This window comes from Ictidomys tridecemlineatus, chromosome 16 (assembly GCF_052094955.1).
Source record: "Ictidomys tridecemlineatus isolate mIctTri1 chromosome 16, mIctTri1.hap1, whole genome shotgun sequence".
NCBI classification, from domain to species: Eukaryota; Metazoa; Chordata; class Mammalia; order Rodentia; family Sciuridae; genus Ictidomys; species Ictidomys tridecemlineatus.
Window position 1 is genome coordinate 48,338,227 of NC_135492.1, and position 16,625 is coordinate 48,354,851.

The following is a 16,625-nucleotide window of genomic DNA, read 5'->3' on the forward strand; positions in this document are numbered from 1 at the left end:
CTTCAAAATAACTTAGTTGGACATAAAATTACCTCCCACGTAATGACGAGTTCGGATCGGCTTCCTCCACCTCCGCTGACGCTTACCGGGGCCACTGCAGGCACTGAAAGCAATCAAGAGAAATGGTTGAGGGGTGGGTGGGAGGGGGCAATTATCAAAGCACATCTTCATCAGGAAGAGAATTTCGTTTCTGGGTTTCACCTTTCAAAAAAATCCCACCCAGGCACACTGGGAGAGAGAGAGAGAGTCTTGCATTTTTAATGAACATAAATTATGTTTACACAGATCCAAAATTTCAAAGAGGAGAGAGGACACAGTTGTGTTTGATGCATGAGCACCCTGGCTCCAAAATTAATTAAAAACCGGGTAACGTCGTGCGTTTGACATTATTATGCATCATCTACTAATTGGCGAAATGATGTTCCATTCAGATGGTATCAGAGATACCGCTGATTTAGTACCTAATTATATAGTTGGGCTGTAAACAAGTTACCGTGGCGGTATATTAATTAATTATTTTTGTCAATAAACAAACTAAAAAAAAAAAATTTCTTTTTCTCCTTATTTGCCATCGGGGTATCTTATCATTTAAAAGTGAAATTCTTAAAAAAAAAATAGGTAAATGAATGATTTTTTATTTTATCACCTTGGGTTTGAATCTCACAACTCCCAGGAAAGAATAAGAGGAGCCTGTCCCTCTCAGAGTTTTCTCATGTAAAGAAGGTGACTGTGAGGAGTGTCCTTGTATCCCCCGTGGAATATTCAGAAACCAATAATTCTGATGAATCACACAAAACAGTGCCCTTCAGCTACACCCTGCTGAGGACGAGTGTAATAAATAAAGTTTCCAGGCAAGTTGCAAAATTGACCATTGCTATTGTGTCATGTATAATGCAGTGCATGGTCAGGTGAGGCTGGTGTAGGTGTGGAACTGTTAAAAAAAAGAAAAGCACTATTTTTCTTGTGAAAAGGACAAAGGTATCCTTATCCTGTACCTTGGATAGTGATAACGCTGCTGAGTATGCTTTCAGGTCTGCTAGTTATGCGGTGCGTGAACGATGTGAAATTACGTCTGGCCGTTGTGACCGATATGGCACGGTGTGGTTAGAAGCCATCTGGGTAGGGCTGGGGACCAACCGGCCTGCTGGGGTTAAAACGGGCCAGGCTTCTCCGCTCACTCCAACTCTTCCCCACCGTGCACAGACCATTTCAGGAAATCTAGTATTTCGTTTCCTTGCATTTCATACACACGCTTATCTTTGTCCGCAACACAGCCAGAGGATAATCTGTTCTTTTACAAAACAGCATCTGCCCAACACGCATTTTCCTCTTCAAATTTACCCTTGATTTTTTTGTTTCCTTCTAATTTTATGAAGAAGATCACTAGAACCTACAGATGTTTTTCTCTAATATGCAGAAAGTAGGGTTTAAAAAAAAAGGAATGAAATAAGGGATCTTCCTTAAAATAGAAGGAGATCAGTATAATTAAAGGAGGGAACATGGAGGAGGGGGGAGGGGAGGAAATGGGAAGGAAGTTGGCCCCATGATGCTATGTGCATGCAGAAATAGATCATGATATGTTCCAAGTTTATATATGAGTATAATATGCCCGTTAAAAATAAATCAATGGATAGAAGGAAGATCAGTAGAGTAGAAGAAGGGACCAGGAGGAGGGCATAAAGGAGGGAACAGGAAAGTACTGGGGATTGAATTGGAACAAACTATGTTAATAGGCATTCACGGATGGATCAAAATGAGTCCTGCTATTCTGTACAACTATAATGCACTAACAAAAATATTAGGGGAAAAAAAACCCCCAAAATCATTTGAACCTAGACCTATTTTCTAAGTCTTTTAGGATCTTTGGTCAAAATTTCCATGAGTCAGGATAGATTCTACCCGGTCACTGGGTTGACAGTGCTTGGCAGGTTACAGGGACATTATTTGAGGGCCTTTGCCTCATTGAGCTGAGTATACAGCAAATTGTTAGAAAAGAGACTTGGGGTTTGCTCTCTCTAAAGTGTCCAGTTTCCTGTGAAACATAAAGTTCCATTCTTTATTTAATTTTCAAATTCGCTATAATAAGGCTGAAGATCATACTGAGAAGGAATTGGGTGTGTGAGGATGGGAGAGAGGGGAGGGTAGGAGAGAGGAAGGGGAACTTCAGCAAGATTCGTAAACTTGGGGGAATCAGGATGATCGCACAGCTTACTGTGAAGGACAGCGTTCATGGTCAGCACAAGGTGGTACCCAAATTGTACTCTAGAAACTCCACAGTTTGGGTCAACCTTGTCAAAGCTACCCAAATAATAATAATAATAATAATAATAATAATAATAATAATAATAATAATAATAATAATAAATCAGCTGTAAACAACCAACCAGAAACCAAAGCTAATATCCAGAGTCATCAGTCCATACCTCTGATGTCAGGCTTGGAAATTTCTTGGTTTACACCCTTTCTCGGGCTAACCCCTTGCTCATCTAAGTTGAGGCTCACTGTTATTTGGAGAATGCTGTGTTCACAGCTGTTCCTTCTAATCCAAACTCTGTCCAAACAACCAGCTAACATCCCGATCCTCATCTTCCTCTCCTGTGAAAGGAAGGAACTTCTTCTCAGCCCTACACCTGTTGCATGATTTCATTTTATTGCTGCAGATTATATTTTTTCTAGAGCCAATCCTCTGATGGAAAAATGACATGATGCCCGGGGAGGCAGCTCAGTTGGTAGAGTACTTGCCTAGCATGTATGAAGTGCTTGGTTTGATCCCTAGTCTCTCTCTCTCTCTCTCTCTCTCTCTCTCTCTCTCACACACACACACACACACACACACACACACACACACACACACTACCTGTAGTTTAGAAATTGAATTATAACTGTGCATGTCTTTTAAAATTAGCTCATGCTAGTTCAACCAAGCCAGCCACAGCAACGTGAGCCTTTTTTTTTTTTTTTTTGTAGGACTGGACAAGAACATCGACTTTACGAGTTACCAGAACAAGTTGATAAGCCGTCACCCTGGATGCAGAAGTTTGAGCCTAACAAAGAGGATCTATTGAGAAAAACTCAAGAAGACTGATTCCAAGGCCAGTTCAACCTATGTTCTGCTGTTCAGTGAACCAGTTGGTGCTTAATTAGAGCTTCCATTGAGGGTTTACCTCATTTGCATGAGCAGGAATGCATGCTCTTGTCCAAGGTCGCTGTAAGTAGGTGAGAGTTGAGAAACAGATGAAAATGTATGGCTACCTGCACCAGAGACTGGAGGAACTCCTGGCTACCATATCTCAACGAAACAAGCAGTCACCGGTTGGCATTTACCAACTTGCAGACTCTCTATTAGATTTTTGCTAGAAAATGGATAAGACACACAGATGGCTTCTGAGATGCTCTTATTCTGACAGTCTTGCTAAGGGGTCACCATCTTTAATTCGAAGTACACCTTGCCTGGTACAGATAAAAATGTAAAAATGAGCATCCCTCGCTCACCGCCACGTCCTACGAGACCCACAAAAATACTTCTTAATTTCTTTTTTTTCTATTTCTGCACTTTTCAGAGACATTGATTCCTTACCCGACGCCTTGGTTCTCAACAATTCCGATGGTTTACTCGGCTCTCCGATGCCGATGCTGTTCCCGGCAACCACCCGGAATTCATACTCCACCCAGGGACTCAAACCAACCACCGTGGCATTGTGTGTCTGGCCGTTGAGAATTTCAGGGACTAAAAAGAAAAGGGACACTTAACGACCACGGATGGGCACTAGCCAAAAACCAACGATCATGTGAAATGATTATTAAATTTAAAAACTGTAAAACTACATTGGTTTACGTTAACAAATTTAAAAGTCTCTGCTTTTGGTGGTGGTTAGAACATAAAAGCACCTGTGTCACTTACCTGTAGCGACAGCTTGCCAACCCACAGAAAAAGGTGTCCGAGTCTGAATTGTAAATATTTGAATGGGACTGTTGTTATCCGGGCCTGGGGTCCACCTTAGCTGGGAGGTGGTACTAGAAATGTGTTCTACTCTCACATCCTCCGGGGGACCTGGAGGGCCTTGAGAAAGATATTTTATGATGACTGTATTAGAAAATCATTTTAAAATATTTGTTTAGATGTTGATGGACCTTTATTTTATTCATTTATTTATAAGTATGCGGTAGTGAGAATCGAACTCAGTGCCTCACCCATGCCAGGCTAGTGATCTACCATGGAGCCACCACGCCATCCCTGTATTGGAGATTTTTAAATGCACTGATTGACAAGGATGGTCTATTCCTACCTGTTACGCTTAGAAAATAAAATATTGACAATCACGTGTGTGTGCAGCGCATAATTGGAGATTAAGTCCTATTAGCTCAGCTTACACAGTAAAGCATCCGTGTGGAAATGCTCCCTCCAGAGATTAGAAAATTGCTCGACACCGGGGGAGAGATTGTAGAGCAAGCCAAAACGGAGAAGCGCCTCTTTTAAGTTCTTCTCTCAAAGATGAATGCAAGGAAAAGCAGGTAGGAAGGATAACTACAGACGCAGGTGGACTTTTCCCCGACAAGAATGGTTTCTTAATATGCAACGTCTAAGATGATGGCACTAGCAACACTGGTCAAGCCTGATCATTTATCATAAACAGACAAAAGCCAATCAAATGCATGCTCACCCCGAACAATGACATCAGCCACAGCCGACAGACGTTCCAGAGTGGTCTGCACCGTGCAGAGATATTTTCCTGAGTGGCTCAGCTGAATATTCCGTATCATCAGATCCCCGACGGATTCCTGTAGGTAGAAAGAGAGAGAAAAAAAAATGAATAAAGGCATCATCATGCACAGCAGGTCTTGTTATTTTACAGAGCTGGATACATATTAAATATAAGGCTGCTCTGAAATCGGAAGACACTAGGCTCATTGTCGTTTCTCTCTTTGATGCCTTTGACGATCCCGATCCCCTTTATTATAAATTGCATCTAGGAACCAAGTATTTCTATGAAACCCATAAAACGAAACACAACAAAACCAAAAAAACAGATGCGGCTTCATGAACAGCAATCATCCACACAGATAATACGGGGAGAATGATCGTGAGTGACGGTGATTCACGGGAGGGTCTTGATTCCTGTCATTAAGCTTCTCAGCCATGGCACCTACTTACTCCTCCGATCCTTTCAAAGTGAGTCACTCCTTTCTTTAAGTCGATGACGTCGCCGTTGAAAGACCACAGGAACACCACGTCCATGGAGGGGTCGTGGGACACCTGGCAGGGCAGGACGATACTCTCGCCCACGGTGACATCCATTGTGGAAGGGGGGACCGTAATGACAGTCCTCTCTATTGAGAGAAGAAGAATTAAGAAAAGCCAATAAAATGCCAACCTCTGGGTAAGTCATATACATAGATAGGTGTGCAGGTACATATATGATTTTTAAAAAGCATATTTTTAAATATTTATGTTTTTAGAAGCAGTTGGACACAATACCTTTGTTTTATTTTTATGTGGGGCTGAGGATCGAACCCAGGGCCTCCCATGTGCTAGACCAGCCTTCTACCACTGAGCCACAATCCCAGCCCCTATATACGATTTTTTAAAAAAGGTTTATTTTATATATATATTTTTTGGTACCAAGTATTGAACCCAGGGGTGCTTAGCCCCTGAACCACATTCCTAACCTCTCCTTATTTTATTTTTAGTTTTGAGACAGGGCCTTCCTAAGTTGCTGAGGCTGGCTTTGAACTTGCAATACTTCTGCCTCAGCCTCCTGAGATGCTGGGACTACAGGCATGTCCCATTGAGCCTGGCTAGACATAGTTTTGAATCGTTATGCAATCATTTAAAGTCACCCGAAGTTCAACCACATTCAGTGTTTTTTTTTCCCAAATATTCCATATTTATACAGCTTATGACTTATAATGAAAGGTGTCATTTTATTCACACCTCATATGAAAACACTTTACAGAAAACTACAGACCTCCAAAGCCAGGTTTCCATAGGTAGAGAGTGTACCATGCTCTTTTTAATTTTTAGTCTAAAATTTCAGTCACAGTCTTGCAATTTACACAGTGGTTATAACCCTCAAGAGTCTCTGCTAACTTCAGACCCCATCAGACCCACTGTGTCCCTAAAGTTATAACCACCATAGTTCACGTAGAGTGTGATAATCATATGCTTTTATTTAAAAGTATGAAAGCAACATTATTTTTTTCTATTTCTGACATACTTCTGATCATAATTTTCTATTTAAGCTAAACATGAAAAAAAAAAACACCCACATTTTCCTTCTTTAATCCGGAATTTGCAGTAAGAGAATTTTGCTTCCATCATAAAAACCTTCCCACTGGAGATGACAGTCTCAATGTCAACCCCTTGTCACAGGCAACAGCATTTCGCTGACTGATATTTCCAAGGACAATTCCGAAAGTGTTCTGGTTGTACACAAGAGTCCTGTATTTTTTTTTTTTGTTGTTGTTGTTTTTGATTAAAAGAAACTCACAATGAGGGAGGGAATAGAAGTCCATTGGATTAAAGGGACGGGAATAGGAAAGACAGCAGAATTAAGTGGACATCACCTTCCTATGTTCAGATAGGAATGTACGACCAGCGTGATGCCACATCATGCACCACCACATGTGTGTGTCATATGTCAAAATACAGTATACTGTTAAGTATATGTAAAAAGAACAAATACATTTTTTTTTTTAAAAAGAAACTCACAATGATAATGATTACAGTTTGGATATGAGGTGTCCCTTCAAAGCTCATGTGGGAAACAATGTAAGAACATTTCAGGGGTGAGATCGTTACATTAGGAGAGATATAATAATTGATGGTTGAATCCACTGATGTGAATTAAGGAGGTGGTACCTGTCGGCTGGTAGGGTGTGGCTAGAGGATGTGTGTCACTGAGGTTGTGCCTTTGGGGTTTATGTTTTGTCCCTGAGGAACAGAGCTCTCTCTCCTTCTGGTTGACATGTCCTAAGCTAGTCTCCTCCGCCATGATGTTCTGCTTCACCTTGGACCCAAAGCTACAAGAGCGTACCAAATCTCCAGGACTGTGAGAAATCGGCCTCCTTTCTCTATGAAACACTCTTTCGTCAGAGCAACAGCCAACAAAGACAGGGTGGCGACGTATTTTACAATAGAAGGTCGCATTAGTATTCAGATGTTTAAAAATTTCCGTAGTGTTCTTCATCCAGACTTAGAAGTTTTGGAAAGTAGAATGTCATAATCTAGGGTTTTAAGGGACGTATTGATAAAAGAGTCATGGGAAAGGGAAGCGTGCATTCTACTTCAGATCATAATGAAGAAAATTCCTCATTTGCGTTCAATCTGTCTTCAGGTTTTAATTTTCAAGAAATAGTTTTCTTCTTTTATTAGATTCATGCACTTTTTTTTTCCTTCTAATCTTCTCTAGGGAGGGATTTCAAGAACAGTTTTATGTACCGTGTTCATTGTCAATTCCAAGCCTCCTCCCCATCTCTCCCACCAAATCAGAGTAAATGATATCATCTAATATTTTAAGAAAATCTTATAGGACCAGGGAAAACTTTTTCCTTTTGTAGTGCCTTTAAAAAATAACTAATATCTCATCTATGCGTGTAGGAGAATAAGTGGCCTCATTGAATGTGATTGAACATTCGAGATGGTACAATAATGTCATTTTTGAAACATTAAAAACGAAAGCCACTCCTCCCATCTATGACACCCAAACCCACACAGTGACAACGTTAGACAAATTGTGTCTTAAAAACAAAGCTTGTTGGTAGTACAATAGTAATGAAATGATGACTAAAAATTCAAGAATAAGATACAGTGGCATTCGAATTTGATAAGGTGGTCTTGCTTGGTTTTCCTGAAAACTCATGTTTAGAACATCAAAATTTAAATTCTTAGCAACTTCCTTTTCCATGGATAAAAATGGGAAGTGACATTAGTGATTCTTAGGCAAAGGCCAGGTCATAAATACTTTTTGTTAAGTTTTCATTTTGCAAAGGATCTTTCTGCCAATTTGTCTTTTTGAAACCATTGAGAGTTTTCTTTAGACTGCAGTATTAGTCTAAATTGCTTTTTTTTTATTTTTTCCTTTTGGTACTGGAGATGGAGCCCAGTGGTGTTTAAGCACTGAGCCACATCTCCAGATCTTTTTTTTTTTATTATTATTTTTAAGTTGCTGAGGGCCTCTCTAACTTGCTGAGGCTGTCCTGGAGCGTCACATCCTCCTACCTCTGCCTCCCGAGCTGCTGGGATGACAGGCATGTGCCACCACATTCAGCTGTTAATATAAGTCTCTGAAAAAAAAAATCACTTTAAAGTATAAATTTTAGAACATCTAGAGCTGATTGTTCTCATGGAACAAATATTTTTTGGTGGGTACAAGAGATTGAACCCCATGGGGCACTTAACCACTAAGCCACATCCTCAACTCCCTTTATTTTCTATTTTGACACAGGATCTCATTTTTTCTATTTTGACACAAAATTTTCTATTTTGACACAAGTTGCTGAGGCTGGCCTCAAATCTGCAATCCTTCTTCCTCGGCCTCTCGAGTCACTCGGATTGCAGACGTGCACCACCGTAACCTGGCTTGGAATCAATTTTCTAAAAAAGATTGAACCCTATTTCTTTCACTATAAATCTATTTTGTGTAAGACTGAATTGAATTGTTAATGGACACGTATATATATAAAAAAAAAAACTTTATTTTTTTGTATGGCATTTGCTGTAACTTTGGAGGACTTTGTTTAAGAAGCCATAAGTGAACTTCATAATCTGGGTCTAACTCACATGGCCAGTGATTTATTCCACGGCAGTATCTTCAATTATAACGAAAAACTCATTAATAACTAGCTCCCCTGGAGCTTCATATAAAAATAGGGTTTTGTCCTTAAATGGAATCATCTTCAAATTAAATTTTTTTATTCCTAACCCCGTGAATATTAGCTTTGCAATGTTGCAGAAATGTTCTAAACCCTAGATTTTAAATTCTTTAAAGAATCTGAGTCACGCTGGGATATGCTTTCTGGTAGTGTCCATATTCAAGCAGGGCTAGCTCTGGCATGGGCAAGCTGGCCTCCTCCCACCCTGGACCCCGGGGCTGACTGACTGAGTCCCTCCTTACCCTGCAGGCTTTGCTAATATCCACTCCAGTTCTTGATGCCCGTATCACCTCCACCCCTATGGGCTCAGGACCTGATGTGCTCACGCCCGGCAGGCTGCAGCACCCGACGGCAGCTATGCACACAGGCACACACCTGCACAGGGCACTCACGGCTTGCATGAATGCTGCCTGTGGGTCCTCAGGCCTGCCTGGGCTTGGGTGTGCATGGGTTGCTGCTATCCAATTGTAACCACTTACTCACAGCACCACCAGTGCATGCGTGTGCTCCACCATCCCACTAAACCACATAAAAAGCAGGCTCAGAGACAAAATAACTAAGAATGTCAAAGCCATAACAGCAGAACTTTAAAATAAGCATGAGGGCATTCCTGAGCAAGGGTCCCTGTAAGAGCGAGTTACCTGTCCATCAACCTGAATGCCATGATAAGAAAGAGTCTCTTTCCAGGCACAGTGGCTCACGTCTGGAATCCCAGCAGCTCAGGAGGCTGAGGCAAGAGGATTACAACTTCAAAACCAGCCTCAGCAACTAAGCAAGGCCCTAAGCAACTTAATGAGACCCTGTCTGTAAATAAAAATAAATAAAAAGGGCTGGGGATGGGGCTCAGTGTTGGAGCGCCCCTGGGTTCAATGCCTGGAATGAAAAAGAAATATTCTCTGACACAGAAGAAGAAAGCAGAGTAGAATACGTTTAAGCAAAGGTGGGTGAGCACGAGTTGGGGGGAAGGGGCAGACATTGTTCACAGAGTAAAAAGTTTCGGTTAGACAGGAGGAGCAAGTTTCTGACATCTAAGGCACAGCAGGGTGACAATAGTTAATAATAACGTGCTGTATATTCCCAAATCGCTCAATGAGTAGATTTTTTCCATGTTTTCATTACAAAAAGAATAATAAGCCTGCTCTGTGATGGATATGTTAATTAGCTTTAATCATTCCACAATGAAAATGTGTTATCAAAATATCACATTGTGCTTTAATGAATATATACAATTATTTGTCAATTAAATTTTTTTTTCAAAAAGATAGTGGAATCTATTTCCTGAAAATATATGAGGAGCATGAGAAATAAGAAGCAAGCAATGGTATAACGACATTGCAGCATCTGCACTGTGACAAATGGAATATGCCTACAAAGAAATACCTCTGTGCAGTCAGATGTGATACACAGAAAAAGGAATGTGTGGTTATTTGACCTCCCTTCCTTCGTGAGCATCCTCCATGAATAAAGCAATGCTTGCACAAGAAGACTCTTTTGTTTTGGTACTGGAGATTGAACTCAGGGGCACTCGACCACTGAGCCCCATCTCCCCAGCCCTATTTTGTATTTTATGTAGAGACAGGGTCTCACGAAGTTGCTTAGCACCTTGCTTTTGCTGAGGCTGGCTTTGAACTTGAGATCCTCCTGCCTCAGCCTCCAGAGCCACTGGTTTTCTTATGGTCAGATCACCAAATATATTTATTTATTTTTATGTGGTGCTGAGATCAAACCCAGAGCCTCACACGTGCCAGGTGAGTGCTCTACCACTGAGCTATATATAACCCCAGCCACATCATCTAATATTTTAAAAACACTTTCTGAAACATGGATGGATGAAATCTTCAGATATATAGGATTGTCCTGCAAATAACTGGGATAAGCATTGAGGAAAGAAGGAAGGTTACAGATTAGATGTCAGATTAGTGAGGAGTTACCTGTTCTATCTAGAATAGATATTAGATATGAGGTTTTTGTTATCAGCAGGGGCTGGTGAGGACATGAGAGATCCTTGTACTACATTCTTCATTTTGTGTGTTTTTAAGACTCATTAATAATAATAATGATGATGTCTGGGGTAATTATTTATCTACAGAACATAGAAGGCTATTTTCTGCTCAGCTCCTACAGTGAGGAGGACTGACCCCTGTTTGAACATTACTGTAAACATAAATGACATTCATAAAGAGGTCATTAGCTGCACTCTGTGGTGCGGGACTGTAACTCTAGCTATTCAGGAGGCTGAGGCAGGAGGATCAGGATCTTGAGGTCAGCCTGGGCCACACAGTGAGACCTGACCCGTCTAGAAAACAAAAGAGCGCAAATGATAACAAGATCATAAAGTTACCGAATTTTAATATTTGCCATTTTCAATCTATATTGGAGAGAGAAGTCATTTTATTAAAATAGCTTGATAAAGTCCTCCAATTTTTAAGGAGTCTAGGGAAAGCTTTGATAGAATATCCGATGTCTTTGATGAATAGCTTTATTCAAATTCACACTGTCCCAGTCACTAATGATCTTTCCAGAATGTACCTTCAATTACAATCACTCCACCCAACATGAAAAACCAATCATATCAAAACGTAGGTCAGAATCCTTTAGCACGGTTTCTTTAAACACAAACGGAATTGGTCCTTCTGATGGCCAAGAGACTCGTTCCGTTTCTTAATTCCCAAGTACATTTTTGGAAACCAGGGAATGGCAAGCAAACGTGAATCTGGTCTCATCTGACCATACACACAACATGATTCTTCTCATATCTTTATTTGGCTTTTCTTTGGTACCTTCAACTTGGCTGAAATCCTCATCTGTGAATCATAAAATTTTAGTGTCAATTTCCAAGATAACGACTGTTAAAATGATTCAGAAGTTGTCAACTGCTCTCAGAGGATGGAGAAATGCATGTGACAAATAATCAAACTCTTCTTCCTCTTTACAAAGAGCTTCTGCCTTTGTTACTCTATGACTTGATAGGAAATGTTGCTAAGATACTGATAAAAAGTAAACTAGGGTATAAATAGTACTTCAAACAGGTGACAAAATTTCTCTGATATTTTCTCTCACTATTTAACTTATGAAGGCTATAAATCAACATTTTAGAGATTTGGTCCTCTTCCTAATTCCCCAGAATCTCCAATTGTGGTACACGTTAACACGATGATAGGCCAACCTTTTCCAATTGCTATTTATTTCTCCTGTCTATATGATTCCCATCAGGACAGTATTTCTTCCAACTCTAAGAACCGAGGTAGCATTTATTTTAGGACAGATTTAAAAGAGTTTACATTTCCAAAGAAGATGACCAACAGGTGTATGTAAAGATGATCGACGTCACCAGGTAAGGGCTGGGAATGTGATTGAGTGGTACAGACAGCACTTGCCTGGCAGACATGAAGCCTTGGGTTTCATCCCCAACACTGCAAAAAGGAAACAAAACAATGACCCCAACACTGAACATCACCAATCACCAGGGGATTGTAAATCAAACCTCATACCTATCAGGATGACTATTACCAAAAAGATAAGAGGTAAGAGTTGGCAAGGCTGTGGAGAAAAGGGAAGCCTTTGACGCTGCTGGTGGGAATACTAACTGGTTTTACCATTATGGAAAACAAGATGGCGGCTCAGAAATTAAAAAAGAAGTAGAATTTCCATATGATGTGGCAATCCTCATTGTAGATATAGACCCCAAAGAAGTGAAATCAGTGTGTGGAAGATTATCTACACTCCCACATTCACTGCCTCATTATTTATAGTAGTCAAGATATAGAAGAACCCGAAGTGCCCATCATTTATGAATGGATAAATTATGTGTATATTATATGTATATATGCATATGAACATTGTGTGGTCCATCTTAAACACGTACATCTTTATTTTGTGATTCAGACTTGGCCTTCTGGTTTTGGTAGCAGGGATGGAACCCAGGGGCACTGAGTTGCATCCTCAGCCCTATTTTAGACAGGGTCTCAAGGATTTGCTTAGCACCTTGATTTTTGCCAAGGCCGGCTTTGAACTTGCCGTCCTCCTGCCTCCGCCTCCCGAGCCACTGGGATGAGAGGAATGCACCACCGTGTGCCTGACTTCATCAGACTTTGCTTTTTGAAAGCATCTTGACTTTTTGTTTTGTGATGTGGGGGAATGTCTGCCCTGGGGAAGGAAGTGGCAGAGGGGTACTGCTGAGCGAGAGATTCCGATCCAGGACACAAGTGGAAGACGGAGCTCAACGTCTATCGTCTCCCACATGGTTCTTTCTTTCTAGGCCTCTCCATAAATTTGAAGAAGGAGCTAACGCTTGACGTTCTAAATATTAGGAAGAGAAAACGATATCGCCATCAAAAGCAGCATGTGCCACATTCTGAAGAACATGATCGATTGCAGTGTTTACTTTCAGCTCCTCATAAACATGCACTAAACGGTGACACAATGAAGGCTTTCCTCCACATCAATTCACCAAAACAGACAGAGAGAGAGAGAGAAAAAAAAAGACAAAATTTCAGGAACTAAATGAACGTGAATGACTTAAAATTGAGTTTGCAGTGGGTTTGGTCCCATGTAAGAAGAGAACATTTTATTGTGTCAATCGCTCTGATGGGATTTAGAAACAGGGGGCTATTTGGTCTCTAAAAGGTTCTATCTCATCAGGAGATGGTCAAGCTATACTCCAGAAAGGATCTGCTAGAGCTGGGTGCGTGTTCCCCAAATCTTCCTATGTTGGACGCTTGTTCTCCAGGGTGGCACCCCTGTGAGGTGGTGGAAGCTTTAGGAGGTAAGGTCTGGTGAGAGGTCTGCAGCTTACTGGGAACATTCCTTTGAAAGGGAGGCAGGACCTCAGCCCCTTCCCCTTCCTCCCTTTTGTTTTCTGGCTACAAGGTGAGAAGCTTCCTCCATCACCTCTCCTACACCATTGCCACCTGGCATCCCTAGCACAGTCCTGAGAGGTCTCTACCCATCCATGGACTGGGACCTCTAAAACTGTGACCCAAAACATGCATTTTTCTCTTTATAAGTTAACAATCTCAGGTATTCTGTTATAGTCACAGAAAGCTGACCGAAACAGGATAAGAAAAGGGGTATCTGAACGGTTAGCCGCCAAACACAATGGAGGGTGGGGAAATCATACCGCAAGTAGGGAAATGGAAACATTTACCCAGGAACATGGGGGCCCTGGCCTTGCAACTCCATTCAGCTTCAAGAGTATTGGAAACTGTTCTCCAAGCAGAAAATGGCGGACTGTGATCTTAGTAACCAATGAGCCTAAGAGAAAAATATCTCAACATAGTTACCTTAGGAGTTTCCCGAGGAAAGAGCCCAGCCAAGTCATTTTAGCATGACACGAAATAAATCAATAAACCCCAAACTTGATCAGAGCCTTCATAAGATTTTTTTTTTTTTTAGTGCCCTCTGCTTAGCTATGAGTCAACAAGTAAAATTCACAAGGTACCTCTGTAGGAGTCTTAATAAAGAACAGGGGACGGAACAAAGGCAGGAAGGCAGTCTGGGGAAATAGAAATCATTCAGGGAAAATAAACCAGAAAAAAAAAATTTCCATCAGCAATATTTTCAGAGAGAGAGAGAGAGAAAAAAAAAGAGCAAGATATTACATGAAGGACTGGTCGTAAAGTAAAAGGACACTTGGAAACAACTTTAAAACCTAGAAGAGCAAGAAATTCAATAAGTGTTCTGGAAGATAAAGTTGAGGAAATCTCCTAGAAGTTCGGAACCCACAGGGCTATGAAATGCATACTAGGAAGGAAAAAAGCAATATATATACATATGTGTGTGTGTGTGTGTGTGTGTGTGTGTGTGTACATATATAGATGGACATTCACATCCATGTACATTATACACATTCAAATATATGTATGCTAACCAGAGGGACACTACAGAAAAATCTAACATTTACATAACCAGGCTTTCAGGAAATGGAATGACGTGAAATATTAAATTGTGCAAGAAGATAATCTAGGACCAGCGTGTCAGAAATTCTAGGGCGACAGAACCCGTCAGGTGCGCAAGGTAACTATCGGAAATAGACTGAAACCATGGCACGCCACCCTGCGTTTGTGGAATATGGGGGGAAACTGGCTTCTAGAGAAAGAGAGAGAAAAGATGTGATGAAAAGAACATCAGATATCAAAAGGGTTCCACTTTTGGGGCAGAGCAACATCTCTAAATTTTTAAGGAGTAATAATTTCTTAAAAAAAAAATATATATCTCTCTATATATACATATATATATATATATATATATATATATATACACACACACACACACACACATACACATATATATGTTGTAGATGGACACAAAATCTTTGTCTATGTGGTGCTGAGATGGAACCCAGTGCCTCACACGTGCTAGGCAAGCACTCTACCACGGAACCCCAGCCCCAGCCCAGGAGTAACGATTTCTAATCTGGAATTCTATTTCCTGCTAATCCATCCATCCAGCCTAAGCACAGAATCAAGACTTTTGCAAACATGAAAGCTCTTCTCTTGAATGACTTTTACAAAACCCATTGGATGATTTAAACTATCAAAATAAGGGAATATTTTTTTTTTAAAAGAGAAAAGCATGTGTTTTTTTTTTGTTGTTGTTGTTTATGTGTGTTGTTTGTTTTTGTTTTTAAGTAACAGGGCTTTAACAGCCAAGAGCAGTTTGATACTGTAGGGAGAAAACAGAGACAGACTTGGGGAATGTTTAAGTCCACAGGATACTAAGCAAACCAACCGAACAGGAGAAAAGCCAACCCATGAAATTCAAAGCTAACGTCCACAATAAAATGTGGACAGAGATAAACAAACAAATAAGGAAACTGATGTGGCAGAGTCTGTCTTTCTCTGCTCATGGCAAAGCGGAAATGGACCTCAAATGCATACGACTAGAATGTTCAATATGCTCTTGGCCACGTGTGGGATGATCTGTTGAGACACGTGTTTATACAGATTAAAATCTGCTTGCGGGCAATTGTTATTCCAGTCCACCCGAGGCAAGAGGAAATTTAATTTCAATGCACAAAGTAATCATGGGCAATATATTCCAGTTTACCTGCAGCCACCATTACCCATTTATCTTCCACTTTGATATTCAAATTAAAGTAAATATTAAAAGACGACCATCAACCCCAGAGTAAAAAGAAAACAAATGAAAAACTCATCTAGGAAAGCCACTGTTCCAAATTTGAGTCTAAATATCACGCCAGGATGCTGTCTAGGCAGGAAGGTTACACTAAATATTTTCCTGCAAAGTAATAATGCAAAATGTAAACACAGATCCTCTTTATGAACAAATAATCAAAACAGGGCCTGCCATCTATTGAGAAAGAGCCTGCCCTGCAGCTTCCGCTGATTGAATTAGACCCACCAATTACTCAGTTTCAAAGCTGTTAGTCCTTAATAGGCCATGAGTACATATTTATGGCATCTTATTTGTATTTTTATAAAGAGATAATGTTCACTTGACTACTTTCCAGCCATGACTTTATGCTGGGCTGTCACAAATCCTACTTGTTTTAGAGGAAATGGAATTAGGAATCAGGAATTCCTAATTAGAACATCTTCTAATGTAAGACGTGGTGCAAAGAGGATGTTTTCTTATGAACTATTTAACGGGAGAAGTCGGATTCAGTTCATTTAATTATTTGTTTCTTCACTCTACCTGCTTGGACCCCACGCCTCTTTTGTACTTGAAAACATTTGCTAACGGCTCAGGAACCACAGACAGAAAATACAGTGGACCTGCGAGGGTCGTTAGTA

General features: G+C 40.5%; 1 protein-coding gene across 3 annotated transcripts in view; it reads right to left on the minus strand.

Moving 5' to 3' along the window:
* The window catches only part of Cntn6 (contactin 6), a 284,323-nt gene that overhangs the window by 19,613 nt on the left and 248,085 nt on the right, over positions 1-16,625 (minus strand). For 2 of the 3 annotated variants that reach the window (XM_078033569.1, XM_005330954.5), the window contains 5 exons: positions 5,153-5,328; positions 4,662-4,779; positions 3,902-4,060; positions 3,578-3,727; positions 33-103 (listed from right to left, as the gene is read on the minus strand). In XM_078033569.1, coding sequence (XP_077889695.1) covers positions 33-103; positions 3,578-3,727; positions 3,902-4,060; positions 4,662-4,779; positions 5,153-5,328 — 674 coding nt within the window. The remainder of the gene's footprint in view (positions 1-32; positions 104-3,577; positions 3,728-3,901; positions 4,061-4,661; positions 4,780-5,152; positions 5,329-16,625) is intronic. The other variant, XM_078033570.1, reaches the window with a different exon arrangement.